The following is a 16,246-nucleotide window of genomic DNA, read 5'->3' as shown; positions in this document are numbered from 1 at the left end:
TTGGCTTTAAAAGCAGTTACTGGGTGTAAATATTTAATAAAAACTACATGAGAGCTAGTTTGTGTGGTGCAACCCATTTTAATTCTTCAATGCATCTCGACTTTCTTAACATTATCTATTATATAACTCCGATAGATTTAAACTTACAAACAGCTGGTGCAACGGCTCCTTCTTTCTTTTCAGTGACCAGAATGGAAAACAAATCACATCATCAAGGGTCCGTTAGCAAAGTTAGCATTAGCACAGCACAATGCTTCATTTATTCCAGACTCCCAACAGCAAAAAATGTCCAATTCTAAATGTGCTGCAGACATTTTGACAGACGAGGAGTAAAACCTAGGACGGAGGCACATCCTTACGAAAGGCAGCAATAGCAGGGAGAAAATTGACGTATCCATTTGTCTTATTAGCACATTTGTCAAATTAGTGAAAAAGAATCAATCCGAAATAAACACTTTGTTGTCTAAAGTGCTCTTAATTTTCTAGCCCAACATTAGGGGCTTTTTGCTTGTTTGTTTGTTTTTTCTTCCTGTTCTTAGGTTGTTGTTGCTTTTTGATATGATTACTGCATCTCTCCAAACAATGTCATTCTGATTTAAGTCGGCTTTGATGAACTACCTCACACTGAATTTCTGCCAGTTCTTGCATATATTTAGTCGCCTGCAGAATTAGCTATCGAAGACGTGTGAATAACAGATTCCATTATTTATTTATTTGAAAGTGTACTATTTGTCGGTTTCAACAGACTTCTAGTTTTGTACATTATGTATACTTCACCTAGAAGTAAGAGAATTGTTATATGTATTTTTTTGTTCTTTTTATGTTTTTGTTTTCTTTTGTTTTTGTTTTTAAACTAAATGTGCAATACCTTCAGCAAACTGTGCTAGTAGTATGTGATGGGCCTAGCCTTTGTTAGCTGTCTCCTGAAGGTAAAGAAAATGTTTGGTACTGTCAATCCATGTTTTCCTTTTTTTAAGAATAAGATCAATTTTTATTTCTGTGACTTGTTTATAGTCATACTATTATGTAATCAGTCTTACCCACCAAACAAATCTGTAAACCAGGGTTTGATTTAGGGACAGAAGGGTCTTTGAGTCAGAACATGGCAGACAGATTAATTTATGGGATGTGGTAAGGACAATAATGTTAGTGAACACAAAAAAAAAAAAGATGAGTAAAATACCTACAAGAAATCATTAAATGTATGGTGCTGGTTTGTAATGTTTGCTAGTGAATCCAGCCATGCAAGTAGTTTTAAGAATTCCTGGATCTGCGTGTCCCCATAAACCGCAGCCAACGAAGAAGTGCACTACTAGAATACACGCACTGGGATCTGATGATGCCACCTCTTTAAAAAATATTACAAAATAAAAAAACATGTACTGCAAATAAAAGAAATACACTTTGATGTGTGCTTGTATGTCATCCTCTTTCTTTCTAAACGTTCATTCATACTGTACAGTTAATTTCTGTTTTGGACAAACCAAGTCCTTTTATGTGGTATACAGTAATTGGACGATAAGACGATAAGAGTTGGAAAATAAATAATCGTCACAATCTTTTGTTTAAAATGTTTATCAATATAAGTATGTGTATCTGTCCAGTTTAAAAATAACTAGGTGTAAAAAATAATAATCTAATTCAGCATTTTGTGAGAAACTTCAACCTCTTTCAGCTCTTCGTGGATTTCTGACTTACCCTCTTCAGTGAGTGGACCACAGACCAAGCCTTTTACTGGATCTGATAACAGATCAGTCTTGTATTCATCTACTGGCTTCTGATTAGTGAAATCTTCGGGTAAATGGTAGAACCACCAAGCTGGACAGATGAGGGTTTTGGTTTTGAGCTTTTCCTCTTTTTGTCATTTTGACAGAGGTTGATTTTTGTTCCATCTTCTTTTTTAGGTGTTCCAGGAGATTTCTATCTTGTGGTCAATCAGCTAATGTTATTGCAGTGAAGTTATTTTGATCAGTGACTAGGAAACGTATCCGCCTACATCCTGAGGAGCATTCTTGACTCTGTGTAGTCATGAAAGTAGTTTTTCACAATCAAATCAAATCGTCCACATAAAACTCTTCGGTGTGTTGGGTCTTCTGCATTCTTTGTGTGGGTGGTACCCAGGCTGAAATAATAAACACAAGATGGGATGATCTACTCTTTTTCAATAATGACAGACATGAACAGACGCACTGGTTTGTCAGACAAGATCAAATATGCCAAGTTCACTAATGATCTTTGTCACTTTTATTCCCATACATGTCCATTCATTACAATAGTGGAAATCCATAATAAATAAGCACCATAGATAACCAGCAGAGAAATAAAAAAACACCTTCAATTGTGAGACGTACATAAGAGGAAAATTATTGTCTCTGTTGGAATCAAAGAACCTGCTTTAGACTTTGTAGTGTGGACCCTAGTGGTGGTGGTCGTACATAGGCCTCAATGGAAAAAAACACCTTGTCAGCCTGTGCAATTAACAAGGGTAGTGTAATACCACTGGCTTTATGTTTGTTTGTGTAAAAAAAAAAAAAAAGTCACATTATCCAACTGAAAGCACACTTTCACTTTTAATAATATATACTGTTTGTGGCGCCTTTAAAGGAACAAGTGTCACTTTAACCGCTTGCGGACATTCTTCTGATTCGTGATAAGTTGCTAAAAGACATTTTTCAGCAAAGTAACAACATGCAATTCTCAGAAAACCAATATCTGCGAACTCTTCATTTTTCGAAATATAAAATAATAATCCCAAGGACTAGATCTATAAAGCACATCACAGCCACCTGGATCTGTTTAATGCATCCCATAATACATCACATGTTCAGTATTACAGAGAGTTTATCCGATTTTTTACCCTCTGTTAATCGTTTCCTTTTTTCTTTTTTCATCGGGCTGGTTTCATCGACAACACATTACATTCACTACAAGTATACATTCTCGATTCAAAACTTCCATTCAATTCACAAATCACTTTCACAAGAATTGGCACCTTCTGGGGAGATCAAGGTATTCATCTTCAGCAGTTTGTCGCCATATATATATAAAAAAAAGAAACAACAATGCAGCCACTGTGTGTACTATGGGCCAATATATGCACTACATCTCTGGACAAGCAAGCAACACTCTACCTTTTTCCTATTTCAAAACACTTCCCTGAAGGCACAACCAGGAAATTCCATTGTTTTTTTGAGGGCAGTGTTCAGCTTCATGTGCCAAAACCAACACGTCTTCCAGGCAGGCCATCCTGATGTTTAGTGAGCGAACAGCTGAGGCGCTCCAGCTTTGGTATTTACTGTGCACCGGTAATGGTCTTCACCAACTGGGCCACACTGAGGCAGCGTGCGCTGAGTGGAACATTCTTGAGGAAAATGTGTTCATCATCCCTGTTGTGTTTGTCTGCATGTTAAAGGTATATTGACATCTGTGAGGATCGGAGTCAACCGAAGACTGAGGCTTTGCCATCAAAGGGACATGGAAACCATGTAGATGGTGACGAGAGGCACTGGAAGAGGCAACTGCAGAGGTTCCACTGGCTACTGCTTCTGATTGGTTGTGTGACCAAACAGGATAACTTGGAAAAACCTGGATTTCTGAACCTGCTCCACAGTAAAACAGCATCATGTGTTTGCAGCACAAATACAGGACAGCAGGATAAAGAACCTCTGCTAAAGCTGTTGTTCGAGAGTCTGTTCACTCAAATCACGCAAACACATGAACCCTAATGGTCTCTAGCCACGCTAATAGCTTCAGAGAGATATCAGCCCAGCAAATGTAGATCCTTTAACTTTCATTTCTGCTGCTTATTCCAACTATAAGTCCAGAAACAGTAAACCTTTTGTCACTCTGTATAATGTACAGCACTCTTTTAAAAAAAACACTTCTGTATCTTCATATCCAGCCAAAGAGAGTGTGATTTTACTGGTTAGCTACCACTTCAGGCTGAGGACAAATATGTGAATAAAACCATATCCCAAAACTGTGATGGAATATTCGGGCCACTTAAAGGGAAATTAAAACATATTGAGATCTTTAGAAAAATGAAGGCATAATATTACAAGAATAAAGTTGTAATATAAGGAGGAAAAGGTTGTGTTAGAGTGAGGAATGTGGACATCTTGTTAACTTACAGTTTAGTATAGGCTTCATAATTAACAAAATAGTTCGAGGACTTAATAATCAATAAACGCTGTCTGTTGTGAAGAAAGAACCACACGTTCCTCTTGTGGAGGAGGAAATGTTTGGTGGTTATTGTTGGTCACATCTGTGTTTTGTAGTTTGTCATGAAACAATGAGATTGATAATCCTGATGCTGGATCCAAAGGAACTGCAGCAACCATGAATTAAACCTGATGCTTATTTCCTAAATAATGTCTTTCTCTTTATTTTAATAATATTACGCCTTTTTTCTAAATAAAGTATGACTTTTTTCGCGTTAAATACCGACTTTCCTCTTAATTACTAATTCATTCTTAATATTACAATTTAATTCTCAAAATCTCAGATTTTTCTTTTCTTCAGTATGGCCCAAATACATCATACAAAACATCTCATTTCAAGATAAGTATCAGATTGAGACAAATTTCAATCAGCTGACTGAATTTGACATGAGCATCTCCAACAGTATTCACTTGTGTCTGTGTCATGTAGCGGTGTCAGAGGTCAGTGCTCTCCAGGTCAGAGAGTGTCAGAGAACAGGAAGTTCCACCAGTTACATGTGATCATCCAAACTGTTAAAATACTGCTTCCCATTACCCTGGAGTGTGATCACAGGAGCCCCAGCTTAACGTGAAACAAAGTCACAACTGCCTGATGCTTGATGGAGATGATTCTGACACGGGCCGCACAGTCAGTCCCAGTTTGATTTTTACTTCCTTCACAATGTCCTCTTCCATCTGAGTTTGTCCTGAATGTATTCAAATATGGCCAGTTCCATTATTCTCTTGCTGTGTTCTTCTTTTAAAGGAACGCCCTGATGCACTGAGGAGGGCGTTGAAAAAAACAATCAGCCCCCAAACTATAAACCCTGATGACAGCCACAGTTTTGGACACAAGACAGACGAGTGGCCCGGACGTATCAAATGTCGCTAGTCCTCGCACCCAGGGCCAGATCTCCCAGCGTGGAAAAGAAATCCTCCATCTCCTTCTCAAGGAGCCGGTTGCGGTTTTCCGCATCCTCTCTTGCCCGCTCGGAGTTTCGCAGTTTGATCTCCAGCATGCGTTGCTTCTTCCTTTCCTGCTCCATCTCTTGTTCCAAACGCTCCATCTGCGCACACAGAGCAGCGCTGGACTCTTCCAGTCTGAGGAGATGCAACACAACACAGACAAAAGACAAAGGTCATTGAAATTCACGTTTACTCCCCAGTAATGTAACACACAAGTTAGAAAATATGTTTTGTTGTATATCTGTACATAGTGTAACAAGAAATAGTCTGTATCAATTCCACTAAATACCAACTTAGCAGTTGACCCCATTGTGTTGTAGTCACTCTTGCCAAGGACCCTTGATAGTGAACAAATTATTTGACAAACGAAATCTACACACCTATGAAGAAGTTTCGTAAATGCTAGCGCACAGACTTACTTTTGTATCCTTGCCTCGTAGGAAGTCTTCTGTTTCATCAGCTCGTCCTTCAGTCCTTCCACCAGACTGCTCAGCGTTGAATTTACCTCGTCTCCATCCTCGGACATGATAATGGACGGCACGCCTGCTGCCGCGACCATGTTCCCATTCTCGCTGCAGGCCGCACTGCTGCTGCACAGCTCCATGGCCTCGCAACTGTCCTGCTCAGAGCCCGGGTCCGTCATCATCCCTCCATCCCTTCCTCTGTCGATCTCCCTCTGGCTCTCCATCCAATCCCCCTTCTCCCCACTCTCTCCACAGTTCTCGTTTGCTGAAGGCTCGCTCGCCGAGTCTGGAACGGAGATCTCGCAGGAGGAGGTGGACCACGGGGTGCTGGATACGCTCGGTACGCTCCCCATGCTGGACGAGGAGGTGACATTGTCATAGGTGGACAGTCTTTGCGAGGAGCCGGTGGAGTCACGGTCACGGGCGGACCGCTCGCCTGAGGATGTGCGCCGGTGTCCCCTCAAGGAGGACAAACCATTCATGAGCCAGTTACCCCCACCACCACCTCCACCTCCTCCCCCACCAGAAGATACACTAGTTGTATCTGCCACAGAGCCTGCACCGCCAGTGCCTTGCTTGGCTTGTGGCTGAGAACGTGGCGCTGAGGAGCTTTTGAACGAGTACTTCCAGGAAGGAATGGTCTTGGATTGTTTGCTCGGGCTGACCACTGTCTCGCCCTTCCCTGACGAAGACCCCAGTTTTGGTCCAGGGTTTAGGTTCGGGCTTTGGGTGGGTGTGACCGCCGCACACAGTTTGGCGTCCAGGGACGAGGCACTGCTGTCTATCTCTTGGTCGGGGTTGGAGACCGGGCCGCTCTGAAGGTCCTCCTCAGAGATCCAGGCTCCCAGGCTGCGATGTTGCAGCTGATGCCCCTGGATGGGGAGCTCAGTTTGAGGTACGGTGAGTCCCTCCTGGTCCCTACCTGAGTACAAACGGTTGTGTTCCCTAATGAGGATTGTCATCAGGTGCTGGACCAGAGAGGTGCCTGGACGATATGAAACACATTCAGATAGGATGATCAAAGATTTATGTATTTAGTATGTTTAATTGTCAGTACTTCTAGCTGCATTGCAATATGGGATTTTACGGTAGTTCGCGGTGACTATATCGTCCATACCTTCCATGATGGTGACTGGGTCCTCCATCTTGGGTCGAAGGATATTTGGTCCAAATACTGTGGCGAGGTTCTGGACACTCATCTTGTTCTGAATACAGTGGGACTGGACCTCATCAAGGAATCTAGACAGATTAAGAGTTAAATACTGAAGTTGTATTCCTCCTGAATTCTTATGTGTTAATTATCATTCTGGAAACAACCAAAACGGATCAAATATACACATCAATAAATGTGTCAGTCGCTGTTGTTCCTTGGAATCAGAAGAAAAGAAGGCAGTGCACTTACTTGCATATGTACTTGAGGAGATTGAAGTTAGGTAGAGGTAGAGTGCTAACTTGATTTCCAAGCTCCTGGACCCCCTGATTAAAGAGAGGTTATATCAGTTTTAGGTACAACATCATACACACACACCCAATCTTTTACTTCTTCTGTCTTAGCGCTGACACTCATTGCTCTGTTAAGACTCATGGCAAATCATTTTCTTTACTGTGTGTGTGGCTATAGGCTCTAAGAAGAGTAGAGCGCGTTGTCCACTAAAAAGACGGTTGGCAGCTTGATCCCTGTCTCAACCCTTTCCACATACCGAGTTGTCCTTGGGCACGATACTGAATACCAAGTTGCCCCTGACAGCTGTGACAGCAGTTTGTGATTGTGTGAAAACTGTATATTGCACCTCCTGTGTCCTTCCAGAGGAGATGGGTTCAATTCCCAAACCCAAACCCGGACATAATTCTAACCTTGACCCTAAAAGCATGTTTTAACCCTCAAACAGACAATTGGGGACCAGCCTAGATGTCCTTACTTTCCCAAAATGTCGTCACTCCGTAAAGGTCTATGCTCAAAATAGTCCTCAGAAATATAGTACAAATACACAAACACACAAACACACACACAAACACACACTTGCACATACCTCCTCCTCATCTTTGGCCAAAAGCTGTGCACAGGTTAGAAAGTCTTCATATTTGGAGAAGGGAATGACTGGTTCAGGCAGCTCCCGCAGGTACAACTTCAGCAAGGATGCCACCGTGTGGATGTCTGTGTTACTACAAGAGAGCGCAGAAAAATAATGCTCTCTCTCCTGGATGTTGAGAGTTTAATGATCACTCTTAAAAAGCTGCAGCACCCCCACACCCCCTTCTGTCTACCTGTCAAACAGAGGCTTGTCACCGCAGTCGAAGGCCTCTTGCAGATCTTTGACCAGGTTGGCCTGTCCCGGCATCCTGAAGAGACCCTCCTCATCCAGACCCCGCTCCCTGATGAAGTCCACACACTGCTCCACCAGCAGAGGGGCCAGCCGGGGGCCAAACTTCTTCTCATACTGCACCGTGTCCTCTAGACGCTGGCCAAATATCCCTGGGGACAGATGGAGGAAACATGAAATATCCATGCATATGAAGGTTTGACGGTTCAGCCGTTGTTGCAGTGATCTGTTTTTAAATTTTTTTATTTACATGTACTCTCCTCGACAATCGAAGATTATAATTATTTTGTAACTGTATCTAGACTTGAATCTTGAATCTGAGTTTGTCTCGTAGCAACAGTTACTGATTATTTCATGTCACGGCCCATGACAGGCTTTAAGGACCCCCAACCACAGCATGGCCAACATCACCCTATTGTCCTGTCCTCTGCAGGCACATACCTTGGTGCAGAATTTAAAGCAACACTATGTCACTTTTACTGAGCAACAGCGCCCTCTGCAGCCACATTAATTGTGTCAGTGAACAGAAACACAACTCAACCGTGGATATTCCTTGTGATCCCCGGCTTCCTGAACCTGAAGAGCTGCAGTTGTAACAAATACAACAATATTTGTTATTATTTTAATGACTTCTAAGTCTTTTGAACTGATCTAAAGTTCAGCATTACTCTGAACTTGCTGGTCCTCAAATGTATGTTTCAACTATCAAGCTGCTCTCAAACATGCACTGGACTCCGCTGTTCCTCCGTATTTTGTGTGAACGCAAATGTCCGAGTTAGAGGCCTCGTAGTTTCTGCAGAATCTATCCGCCTGACCTCCTGGTATAAAGTCTGTAGAAATCCAGGAGAAGTCAATGTGTGAACACAGCAGGTGATCCCACGCTGGATTTACCGCGATCCAGTGGGGGCAGTTGATGGCGCTTCAAACACGCTACAGACGCAAAAATTAAAAAAAAAATACCTAAAGAAAACAAATATCTCCCTGTGAAAAAGCAGCGTCCTACACGTAGAGGACACCAACGAAGATGTCAAGACAGTTTGTGGTGATTAGAGCTGACCACGGTTTTTGGGTGCATCGTGGTTCTTTCTGCCTCTGTCTGCTGCACCCGGCTGCTCCACCTCTCATCTGAATAATGTGGAAGGTAAACTAAATTTGACCTGTAGGTCATGTCTAATAAAAAGGCTTTCAGTCAGTTCCACACTTGTCACAAAGTTACAAGGAGTAAGAACAGACGTTCACGGTGAGGAGTGGAGATGACAGAGGAAACATTCTCCATATTCCAAGTCAGTGAACCATCAAATTAAATTTGAAGCTGCTGTTTGAAGGGAAAAAAGTTGCACAGCGTTGCTTTGAATTGGTTGAGGAGAGTATCAAAGAATGAAAAGTGTTAAACTGTTGATCTTTGTATGGGTTTAATACATTAAGGATGGAAAATGGAAATTATTAGCCAAAATAAACAATATGCAAGAAAGAACAAGGTCATTTTCAACACTTTAGTAACACATGGTTAAACCAACTAAATATAATTCCTTACTGTTTGTTACCTGTTGACTGACTGCAGCAGTCGCAGCTGGTCGACAGCTCGGAGTAATCGTAGTAGTTCACTGAGCAGCGGCTGCACAGCAGCAGAGAATGCTTCTCATACACCCCAAACCCACATTTCACCAAGTTCATCCATTCCAGTTCAGGCATTTGACTGCGCCGGTAGATTAACCTCGCATTTACAAAGTCCCGTGCCTCTGAAGCGAGCTGCAGTTGAGGAGTAGTACGGACGAGCAGCAGCAGACAGCAGCTGATGGAGCAGAGAAATGTGGCCAGCAGACGGGGGTCAGTCTGCCGTGACCACAGTCCTGCTGTTAACGACAGGGCTATGAGTTGGCGACAGATCTATTCTGGACCGAGAACTGAGAGACAAGACAGCCCCCCCCCCATGAGAATGTGAGACGGCTGAGAGAAATGTGACCGAGCCAACATGGATTCACAGATTACCACTACACTTTATAGATGAATGTGATGTTTCTATCCCCATGTGACAGAATTTAAAATATGTATAACATATCTGGGGGGGGGATTTAGGGGTCCTAAGCCCCGTCACAACCATAGACTGTATATAAAGATGGACGACATGACAGCTCCCCAAAAGTGAAGCCAATGCGTCTTGATCGCCCTCTGGTGGAGGGCTACAATATAAGTCTTAAACCTGCCTCTTCCATGTTAGTGGATGGAACATGGACAATGATAAAAAGTCAAAGTACATGTCAAAAAATTATTCAAAAATGTAAATTTGATTTTAATTACTTATTTAATGCTATAAAACATTGTGTTTGAAAGCTGAGGCATTTACACCGTGTTTTAAGCCTAAAAGTCCGCTACCGGAAGTGTCAATGCTAACTTGAACACCGCGCTTGCCCTTGGGCAACGGGATTGTTTGAGTCGAATTTGAATGTCGGGGCTTTGATGAGACTTGGATGACACCACAGGAGCAGCATGGAGGCGTTTTAAGAATCGATCACAAGTTAATTTTTTTCTATTTACATGTATATATATAAGTTTTAATTATATTGGATTTGGCTGTAACGCTGTTTACCCCTGAACCTCCAAAAGTGTTTTGTGGACTCAAACACAAAACACTTTTTCCATCGGCATAGTGGTGATTAGATAATGAGTGAATTTTCCTTTTTCTGTGAACTATCCCTTTAGGTAGTTTTTGCTTAATCCTGGTAACCAACAATCAGCAAAGGTAGAAGACAATTCTCAACAATGAGAATTTGATGCCTTTTATGTTTTATGTAATTTGTAGACATTTTGATCAATAAATGCAATAAAATCCTAAATTCTTTTAAGCCAATCATCATTCGAGTCTAGCCAGCAGGGGTTAAACCTAGCTGCTGAAAATGTAATTTTAAAAAGAGACCAGTGACATCATACACTATATATCAGTGGTGTGTTATTCGACATATATCACCCTATTAATACACAGCTCCTTTGTAACCCAACACCTTGCTCTTCAGCTGCTCCTTATGGCCCAGTTTACATCCAGACAGGCCTGCTTATATTTCTGGCCTCCTGTTTAGTAACACAGGTCAGACGTCCAGTCCGGAGCAGACAGGCTGAGAATTAACCACAGGCTCACCGCTGCACTTAGAGGAGACACGGCAACACACTCCACAGGCTGAACTGCAATCAGCGCATGTACATGTACTTTAATGAAGCCTCAACAGGTGCCACCACAAGCAGAAACCCTAAGAGACAGTTGGAGATGACAGCGAACTCTGATCACATTTCTCCTGTCAGGTACGGCAGTATAATAGTGACATCAGGGTGAGAATTAACTGCTGGCATAGGAAATGAGACACAGTGGAGGGGTAGGTGATACTTTGCATGGCTGGGCTCATGTCTGTAACTCATACAGCAAAACGAGGACACACCAGGGTCCTTTTCGGTTTCAGCAGCAATATCTTGTTCCACGTACAAATGTAAATATGTCGCAGCTAAGCCTTGGAATCAACAGCCTCAGTCCAAGTAAAGAGTTGTGGTTGTTTTCAAACTCAATGAGGAATCGTTGATTTTGTTGAATTATACTTCACTTTGTGAATTGTCTATGTTTCTGCAAAACAATTTTCCCTTTAATTTCAATTGCTGCTCATTCTTATGAGGTTGGATCATAGACTGTATATAAAGATGGACGACATGACAGCTCCCCAAAAGTGAAGCCAAAGCGTCTTGATCGCCCGCTGGTGGCTGGCTGCAGTAAAGGTCATAAACTCCTCCTCCTCCACATAAGGGCCAGGATATACTTGCTATTAACTACGCATAGGCAAAATCCTGCGTCAGTTTAGTATGTAGGTTGTGCACATCCTCAGAAATTAATGTGCAACATGTATGTAGAGAAGTTCTTCCATGAGAGAGAGATTTACATTGCATGCAACTTGCAGCTACTCACACAACTGCAGCTGAATCTATGACGTCTGACTGTCTGTGTGGACAGTAGCAACTTTATGGACGAACGAGCACACAGCAAACCGCTATAAAACACACCAGATCTGATGTAATTATGAGACGTGTCAACGTTGTTTGGTTGATTATCAAACAGGTTTGACTTTACCTCCACCAAACGGCGCCCAGATGACTCGCCGTATGGCCTTGACCCAGTCATCCATGTCTGTCTGGGAGTTTGCCATGAGCAGGAAGGATTCATGACTGATTGGTGCCCGGTCCTTCTCTCCTGTTCCACCTGTAGGGACAAACAGAAGGGACAAGCAGACGAAAAGTAGAGGTTAGTACAGAACAGGCTGCAAATAGTATTTACTGACTTTATCCTATAAGTGGTTGTTGATTACTGGATATAAAATGTACCTTTTCCTTATTATATTATTTTAAATGTGTGCAATATCCCATATTACTTACTTATTTTATTATTTCTACTTACTGCCTGTATAGTATTAGTTTCAATGTAACTTTTTTGTTCTCACTTCTATTCTATTATTAGCTATAAGGCACTAGTTCTGCATCAGTGTGTATGCTCTTTATACTTTTATTTTAGTTTTGACTCACATTTTTAGACTTAGAAAATTGTTTTATTTAGTGTATTCTATTCTATTCTATATTGTTGATACTTTAATCTGAGAGCAAGCTGGCAAAGGAATTATCTTATCCTATCTTATTTATCATATCAGAAAAGCGTTTTGTCTGGCATTGACAGTCACAACTAATGTGCTATACGGGCTTTTCACCACTAGGTGGCACATTTGCTGCACTTTGAGTGTTGTGGAGTTTTTTGCTATGACCCTCCCTTCCTGTAATTATGGTACCAGTCACTTCAGTTCTCATTTTCATGGAATGAATTTAGTCTGCATTATGAACAGAGACATTTATAGAGAGGATTGTTTTGACACATCTCCAACATTTTAACTTTTCCAACATTTCAGAGACACTAAATGTCTAAATACTTAAACATGTATTGAACTACAGCAGAGAGGTGATCACCTGCTACGTATAGAAACCACCGTGACACAATACACAGTAACTCCACCACCATTGTGTGTATATGCTGCCTTCTTTCTGCTACACATTAACATAAATCGGGAGAGAAAGTTGTGTGTTTTCTGTTTGGCCCGAGCCGTTAGTGTTGAAAGATGTTGTTGCCACAGTCACAGTCATTGTTGTCGCAGTCATTTAGCCGTGAGGAGGGAATCCAAATGCAAACAGTGGTGCCATAAAGCTAAGTGCCATTGTCACCCAGCTCTGCAAACTCACACTGTCCTGATGAACAACACCACCGCAGCCTGTCTTCACATGTGCTCAGTGTGTGTGTGTCTGTCTGTGTGTGTGTGAATATGTACAATAGAATTTAAATTTGTCCTTTCATTTGTCCTCAGGAAAAGAGTCGCACTAATCGGGTGAATAAAGATACAGAGAAACAGACTCAGACGTTACGGAGCCTGCAAGCACGTCCAATACTTAAGTCGTCAGTGAATCATGACCCGATAAGACACACACACACACACGCAGAGCCACTTAAAATCAATCCCAACGTAGTTGAAAGCCACGAAAACCATTTGAACATCCAAGGCTGGATGGATGAGAGCCCTAAAAGGTCCCTTTTTCAGAGCCAATGAAGATAACACTAGCTACAGACTTTACAGAGACACGCACTAAACTGAGTAGTTCTCTCAAAGTCCCGGTTATGAATTTGATTTTAGCTCTTCCACACGCCGATCAGACCGAGGATGACATTTGAGTCTGAATGTTCAAAAAGCTCCTGCTGCGTTTTCAGCGTCTGAGCATGGAAGATATATTCTTAACAATTATAGCTGCGGTTCTCAAATGTCAGACAGCTCATAGACACCGTTGAATGGTATATAAGTGGACAGGGGGGAGGAAGGGAGACGAGCAGTTTTGACGGTGCAAAGGAAAAGCCATTATCTCGCTGGTGCCACTGTTTGAACTTATTAAATTGTCAATCTGGGGTGTGATACTCAGCAGGAGAGAGTGGAGGGGCTGCACCTTTGAAGCATCAAAAGTCTCAGAGGCCAGTCTGGGTAATGTTTTTCTCCCGTGAGGTGGTGATTGTGTGTCAGTCATTGCTGCTGTAAACCTTGTAGCTCTTAAAAAAGATGAACATTGTCAAAATCATGAGGTGTCGCTATCGTGTGAGTGTTAAAGAACAGCATCGTGCAAGAAAAACGTAATTGCATCTATTAAGCGTCGAAGAAGTAATCACATTACTCCACTGTTTAAGCCATTGAAAAGCGAATTTGTTAAATTATAGATAGATAATCATAGGCCGTATATAAAGATGGACGACAATTATCCACTTCCTCTCCCTGTCCAGAAGCGAAGCCAAAATATCCCAGATACAAACACAGCCATGTTGCAGTGCAGAAGCAATCAGGGGATGGAGCTGCAGGAACGAGGTCCCACTGACACATTCGCTCGGCCAATCATGAGTCGTTTTTAAAGCATCAAATAACTAATCAAAACCAATCTTACCAGGACAAATAGGACTAGCACAATCACCAGTGTGTTAAGAACTGCCCAAATGACAGAAACCATCTTTGAGAAGAATGTATTTGACGTGTACTTGGACTTTTTATTTTCGTCTGTATCCCATCCACTAACATGGAGGAGGCAGGATTTATGACCTGTGCTGCAGCCAGCCACCAGGTGGTGATCAAGACGCAATGAGACTTTTCTTCTTTAGCTAACACAGTTGGCTAGTAGCCACGTAAATTGATGCTAAGCTGATGTTTTTCCCACAGCTACTAGAAGGAATAACTTGTGTGTCACACACTCTATGTAAGTATGAACGATATGACAGCTCCTTAAAAGTGAAGCCGGAGCTTCAACCTAGTGGCTCCTTGCATTGTTAGTCATAAACCCCGCCTCCATGTTAGTGGATGGAACATGGACCAATCAAATTTTCAATTTTGATTACTTGTCTGATGCTATAAGAATGGGGTGAAAAGTCATGATTGACAGCTGAGACTGACTCAGGATTGGTCAAGCATGTGTGTTGGCGGGACCTTGATTCTGCGGCTCCCTCCCCTGATCGATACTACAGATTATATTCAACACTATTGAATGTGTTGATGCTCCTTGTCCCTCAGGCTACATCCTCTATTGATAATGTGACTGATGACTGGTTGGGGATTTATACAGCGTATTGTTGGCACGTATGAGAGAATGAGAGAAAGATGGAGAGTGTATTACACAAACATGACTGAGAACCAGTGCAGGTAGAACTGCATCTTTGATCAGTAATTCTGCTTGAACCTGATAATGGAGTCATGGTGATGATACACGTTCAGTCTCATACTCCAGCAGCTTTCCTTTGTGTGTATTAAAAAATCAATTCCGCGACTGTGTTTCAGGATTTCCGCTCTGCATGCTTAATGTCCCACTAATGTGAAATACACATCGTGTCAACTGATGAACATTGTTTCATGATTCAGTTGTTTTGTGCGAGTGGCATCAAAATCTGTTTCATCAGGTGTAGTAGAGCATTGTTTAGCTTAGCAGGAAAGTGATGGTGATGTGGTTATTGTATCAAAAGTTGTGCGAGGAGGCAGAGAGAATGAAATCATACAAAGAGCTGAGACATTGACAAATACATGAACAACATTTATCAGGTACTCATGAGCAAACTGCCAGTAAGAACAGGGATAATCAACTAGAACCACACACACACACATTTAACATCTACCCTCATGTTATTTCATCGACCACTGCTGTTGTTCCCACCGCAACATTTCTACTGTGAGTTACAGTACATTATACTAGAGGTTGTGTGTTTGAGCTGTCAGTCGTGGAAGAAACTGCCAAGCAATGTAAATAATGGCAGTTTGAAAAGATTTGGCCAGATGACCTTAATCTCCATGTCAGGATATACAAAGGTCAGAAGAAAGGGGAGAAGGAGAGATAGAAAAAGAAGAATAAAGCAGATTATAGTAAAAGTTTCCACATTAAGTCCCGCTGCTGTCTGTCTGATCCATAGCAAATTTGAAAAAAACAGGAATAGATTCAATTCAAAAGTGTAACAATCTCAACAAATGATGCATCTTGTGTATAAGCTCCAGCAAACAGGGTGAGAACAGGAGTCGCCACCGCCACACTGTGCGAAAAGAAAAGCCATAAAGAAGAGATTGTTCTAAGCATACTGTAAATCCCATCAGTCTCACAGCTACCCAGGCGCTCCACTCCAGTCTCCACCACACTTGTAAAAAAAATCTCCAGCATCTGTTTCCCGTTACCTTGGAGATGTTGTTTCTTCAGTCTGTCCGGCTTGCAGCAGACC

At 42.0% G+C, this 16,246-nt stretch overlaps 1 protein-coding gene across 2 annotated transcripts in view; it reads right to left on the bottom strand.

The window, feature by feature from the left end:
• Positions 1-2,229: 2,229 nt before the first annotated feature.
• si:dkey-191m6.4 (rho GTPase-activating protein 22) overlaps positions 2,230-16,246 on the bottom strand; it is a 31,189-nt gene continuing 17,172 nt past the window's right edge. The window contains exons 1-8 of one of the 2 annotated variants that reach the window (XM_034569937.1): positions 16,203-16,246; positions 12,056-12,184; positions 7,895-8,102; positions 7,660-7,792; positions 7,032-7,105; positions 6,747-6,868; positions 5,585-6,614; positions 2,230-5,300 (exon numbers count right to left, since the gene is read on the bottom strand). The exon at positions 16,203-16,246 is cut by the window's right edge and continues 490 nt beyond it. In XM_034569937.1, the coding sequence (XP_034425828.1) occupies positions 5,078-5,300; positions 5,585-6,614; positions 6,747-6,868; positions 7,032-7,105; positions 7,660-7,792; positions 7,895-8,102; positions 12,056-12,184; positions 16,203-16,246 (1,963 nt within the window). In that variant the 3' untranslated portion in view covers positions 2,230-5,077. The remainder of the gene's footprint in view (positions 5,301-5,584; positions 6,615-6,746; positions 6,869-7,031; positions 7,106-7,659; positions 7,793-7,894; positions 8,103-12,055; positions 12,185-16,202) is intronic. The other variant, XM_034569936.1, reaches the window with a different exon arrangement.

Source organism: Hippoglossus hippoglossus, chromosome 19, assembly GCF_009819705.1.
Source record: "Hippoglossus hippoglossus isolate fHipHip1 chromosome 19, fHipHip1.pri, whole genome shotgun sequence".
NCBI lineage: Eukaryota > Metazoa > Chordata > Actinopteri > Pleuronectiformes > Pleuronectidae > Hippoglossus > Hippoglossus hippoglossus.
This window is presented reverse-complemented; position numbering and strand designations above follow the sequence as displayed.